We start from the raw sequence: 5123 nt of genomic DNA on the forward strand, positions 1-5123 counted from the left end.
TCCCCTGCACTCTCCCCCTCTCCAGTACCTTTCCCTCTGATTCTTCATTCTTCTCAGCTTCCCTGCCCTTATCCCTCCCATTATTCCTAGATCAGCAAATCCTGGCACCATAAACCAGGAAACATCTTGTCCACAGAAAGGGGGGAATAAGCAGGAGGCTTGGGGGTGGGGAACTTTTGAAACTCCTTACCCAATGCTAACCTCCTCCTTCTAGACCAGAACTTTTGTACCGCAAGGCTGATGAGGAGGCAGCTGATACTGAAGGTTTTACTGGGTTCAGCTTTCATGGTGGTGCTCCTGGTAGATCAACAGCAGAATTCCAGCATACCTTCAATGGCTCCGTGGCCCTCATCCCAGAAAACCCCCACTGAAGACCCTCTCAGCCTCTCTTCAAGGAAGTTTGAGTGGTGGGTTCAGACACCACATCCCCTAGACCTGAGGTATCCTTATCCCTACCCCTTCCTGATCAACCATCCTGACAAGTGTGAGGGTCCCAGAGGTGCCCCCTTCCTGCTCATGCTGGTGATGACCCGACCCCAGGATGTGGTGGTGCGCCAGGCCATCCGGCAAACATGGGGCAATGAGACGTTGGTTCCTGGTGTGGTCATCTGCCGCCTCTTTGTTCTTGGCCTGCCCCAACCCCTCTTTGCCCAAGAACTTCAGACCCTCCTGGAGGAGGAGGACAGGGAGTATGGGGATCTCCTCCAGGTGGGTTTCCTGGATACATACCGCAACTTGACTCTCAAGGTCCTCACAGGGCTGGAATGGATGGCCCAGTATTGTCACACTGCCCACTATGTCCTCAAGGTAGATACTGATGTCTTCCTAAACCCCAGCTTCCTGGTACAGCAAGTGTTGCAGCCCAATAGACCCCTGCAGCCCAACTTTATCACAGGCCACATCTACAGAAATCCAGTCCCCTTGCGAACACAGGGTCACAAGTGGTACATGCCCCCAGAGCTGTATTCCCAGAACAAGTATCCAGCCTATTGTGGAGGCCCTGGCTATGTGATGTCTAGCTCCCTGGCCCTCAGGATCCTGACTGTAGCTAAGAGACTCAAGGCCATCTACTTGGAGGATGTGTTTGTGGGGCTCTGCCTGAAACAGCTTGGGTTAAAGCCCACACCTGCACCCCCCAACACCTTCCTGATGTTTAGGAAGAAGTATGACCTTTGTGCCTTCCGCCGACTTGTCCTGGTTCACCACTTTCAGCCCCAAGAGCTACTACAGATATGGCCAGACTTCCTGACAGCTAATACTACCTGCTAAGTGGTACAGTAGATAGAGCACTGGACCTGGAATCAGAAAGACCCGAGTTCAAATGTGGCCTCACCCTAGGAAGTCACAACTTCTATTTCCTTCAGTTTTCTCAACTGCAAATGAAGATAATAATAAAACCTGCGGGGGGGGGGGGGTGAGGAAAAAATGAGGTCATATTTGTAAATTGCTTAGCACAGAGCCTGGCATATAATAGGTATTTAAAACATGCTTATTTCCTTTCTTCTTTCCCATGGAGGAAGGATTTAGCAAAGGCACCCATATACCGCCTTCCCCTACCTTGCCCCACATCGCTAGAAAGAGAAAGTGGCCACTAGCTTCATCCCATAGGGTTTTCCAAGCTGACTCTGCTTCTTAAGACAGCCTGATAGCCCGGTGATCTCTGGAGTCGATGTAAACTTAGGCCTTTTCCTCCTTCACCCTCACTTAGTTCTTTTCAGAGCTCACTGTTCCTGCAGCTCAATGGATCTTTCATCATGTATTTACTCTCATTCCTCAGGTGCATTTCCAGGTCTGAAAAGACAGCCTGGTTTATGGACAAAGCATCGGATTTTGAGTGAAAGGACCTGGTTTAGAATCCCAGACTATGATTGTTTCTTTCTCAGCCTTAGTGGTATTGTCTATAAATAAGCAGGTTTGAACCAAATGACTTCTAAGGTTACTCATAGCTCTTCCTCGGATATCCAGCAAAAACAAGCAAATGGACAAACAGAAGTCCAAATCCTTGTGCCTTTCCAGCTTGTCTTTATGATGAGAATTTTGTTAGTTTTCTGTTAAGCTGGTCTACATACAAAGCATAAGGGATACAAACTAACTTCTCCTGTGGTCAGATTTGTTTTACTAGTATTTATTAAAAGTAAACCAGTTTCACCGTTAAATATATCAATGAACTCCTTATGTACTTACATGCTTCATTTTGGGTATAATTTTAGTCAGAAAAGTTTTGTATTAGAATTGGGGTGAGATAATAGGTAAATGATCTATAGATGGATGGATAGATGGATTGATAGATGCATGGGTGGATAGCGTGTTATAGGGTTAGAAAGTTGGGTCCTCACCTATTACAAGTTACACAGGATATGGAGTTGACTATACTAAGTTGACTATACCTGCCTTTGACTCATTTCCTTATCTAATCTTAGTACTTTGAGCTTTAGAGTAATACAGGGGTTTGTTGGTATATTTCCTTATTAATAAATAAAGTCTCAACATATCCCCCAATTAATCAACTAAACTCAAAGACTTCTGCTCCAGTTCATCAAACATTATTAATTTAACAAACTGGAAAAGACCTCCTTTCCCAATAGTAGTTAATCTTTTCTTTCATAATAATATTTCTGTCTACTTTAGGGTTTGCAATGTACAATATTTTATATGTATAAAATCTTATTTGGTTCCCATATCAACCCTATTTATATACCTATTTTATAAATGAGGAAACTGAGGCTGAGAGAGGGGAAGTGACTTGCCCAGGATCATACATCTACAAAGTATCTGAGGCAGGATTTGTACTCAGATCTTCTTGGTTCCTGAACTGGTCAGTGTTCTCTCCATCATACCATCCAGCTACCTCTATGTTATATCCTTTAATCCCCTAGGACAAAATAAATTTGAAGGTTACCAACTACAATTTATTAACAATGAAATCTATAATAAAACAACAGCAGGTTATTGTGTACAAGATTTTAGCTGTGTCAGAGTAACTACAAATGAATTCTCTTCCTTTCTTAAGACGGTCTCACACCATATGGAATGACCAGTCGGTGGAGCAGTCAGAACACACAAAATATTTATCAATTAAGTTCGCTGCCTTACGTGGGCACAATTAGTGGTGCCACAAAACAATTACAATAGAAACATCACAGATCACAGATCACCACAACAGATATAATGAAAATCTTTGAAATATTGTGAGAATGATCCAGATGTGACACAGAGACATGATATGAACACATGCTGTTGGAAAAATGGTGGCAATAGATTTTTTTCTACACAGGATAGCCACGAACTTGCTTTAACTGCTCCCCCCCCCAATATCTGCAAAGTGCAATAAAGTATGATAAAACATGGTATAACTGTATATACATATGTGTATATATGTGTGTGCATGCATGTATAAAACACTTGCTTCCAAAAATGCAGGGGCTATAAAAAATGTTAGTCTCTCTTTTTTTTAACTATACAGTACTAGTTTTTTCCCCCAAAAATTTATTTTAGACTCAAATGCCAGTACACAGAGAATAAAAAAAAGAAACAAAAACATATAAACTTAAATACAAAGTTAGAAAGAAATAAAAGCATGTCATGTGCATAGCAGAACATGAGAGGATTCAAAATATGTAACAAATTTTCATTTCAAAAAAGTGTGCATGATAAATAATATTCATTGTATTGAGAATTGCCCATCTTTTCTTTGCTTCGTTCTGTTTTCTTTTGGTCTCTGCTGTGCACTTTTTTACTTTGCTCATTTTTCCCTCCCCCCTAACCCCCCAGACCACAATAAAGTTTAAATATGTTTCTCTATAGCTATAAATATATACATACATATATAGACATATGTATTCCCGAATCTAGTCTACTCCTGATCTTTGTTTTTATGTATATGCCTATCTCTTGTTTCCTATCGCTCTTGCCTCCTCTACTTTATTTTTACCCCCTATCTTGCTCTCCTATGACTTCCCTACCCCTCTTCAAGGATCCTTCTGCTATCCTCCCATGCTCATAAATCTAAAAACCCTTCTCTACCCCTATTTACTTACTCTCTCACCCACCCCTCTAAAGGTCCCTCCGTTGTCCTCTCCCTACTCCCTATGCCCCTACCATTTTCTTTCTTTTTTTTTTTCTAACTTGTTACTGTCTCTTTAAGGAGGAAAGGAACTTTTTTTTTTTAATTGGCATTGATGTTTATTGAGAGGTGGGGTGGCAGAGTATATACAATCGTGATTTTGAGGGAGAAAGGGAAGGTATGTGCTGTGAGGAAGGCACTGGGTGACCCCGGTCCAGGGGTCTGGGTGGTGTAGTGTAACTGGACGTGGAGGGGCAGGAGTGAGGTGCTTCAGGGATTCCCCTGCACTCCTCCCTCCCATAGTCAATCCATGCCCCTGTAGGGAAGGGCCCCAGGCAGCAAGGCTGGTACAGAACCATCTCCTGAGGTGCCGCTCTGGTCCTCAGGGCAGAAGGGTTAAAGGAGGAGGGAGGGGCAACCACCGCTCCCAGCCTTCTTCCTAAGGGGATTTGGGGGTCTGGGGGGGGGCAGCTCTTGCTCCTGGTACTTCCTCACAGCTCGGACCAGCTGTTCATGGGCTTCGCCCACATTGAGCCGAAGTTTGGCTGATGCTTCAAAAGAGCCTATGTGGCCGGAGTTACAGAAGGCTGAGGCCTCAGCGCGGGGTACTGTCCAGCCGCGCCGGGATCCCGCCCACACTGCACAGCTTGATGTACAAGTCCTCGATGGTCGGGTCATAGTCCGACACGAAGTAGGACTGGATGAACTGGATAGTGAGCCGCCTCCCAAGACCACCAGCTTGTGCGTGTCCCTGTCGGGGTCGGGGCCGAGAGGGCCGCCCCTGGACTGCGCCGCCCGCGTCCCTGCCCGGCTCCCGCTCCAGCCGCCGCCAGAGAGGACTTTTTAAGTTATATGTAGCTAGGTACAGGACCTGGGTCTCATTAGTTTAAGGAACTTTGAAGTGAGGGAACTCCTTTGTTCAAGCAAGTTGTGAATTTCTCTGCCTTTAGAATCTTTGAGTTTCCTAGAGCTCTGGGGGGCTGTCGGGATGCTGTCAGACAATGAGTCAGAAGTAGGACTGAAATCTGAGTTTTCCTGAATTCTAGGAAAGCTCTTTCTG

General features: G+C 44.6%; 1 protein-coding gene across 1 annotated transcript; it reads left to right on the forward strand.

Annotated features, from left to right (window-relative positions):
• The first annotated feature begins 240 nt into the window (after positions 1–240).
• On the forward strand, positions 241–1269 carry LOC138157577 (beta-1,3-galactosyltransferase 2-like). The gene has a single exon (XM_069083206.1). It carries the CDS (start codon positions 241–243, stop codon positions 1267–1269), a length of 1029 nt encoding a protein of 342 aa, XP_068939307.1.
• The last annotated feature ends 3854 nt before the right edge of the window (positions 1270–5123 follow it).

Source organism: Petaurus breviceps, unplaced genomic scaffold (assembly GCF_028583685.1).
Source record: "Petaurus breviceps papuanus isolate PSGF00001 unplaced genomic scaffold, PetGlider_PUasm1.0 172, whole genome shotgun sequence".
In the NCBI taxonomy this organism is placed as follows: Eukaryota; Metazoa; Chordata; class Mammalia; order Diprotodontia; family Petauridae; genus Petaurus; species Petaurus breviceps.

Coding starts and splice junctions, on each gene's coding strand:
- LOC138157577 (XM_069083206.1), top strand. CDS start 241: ATGAGGAGGCAGCTGATACTGAAGGTTTTACTGGGTTCAGCTTTCATG.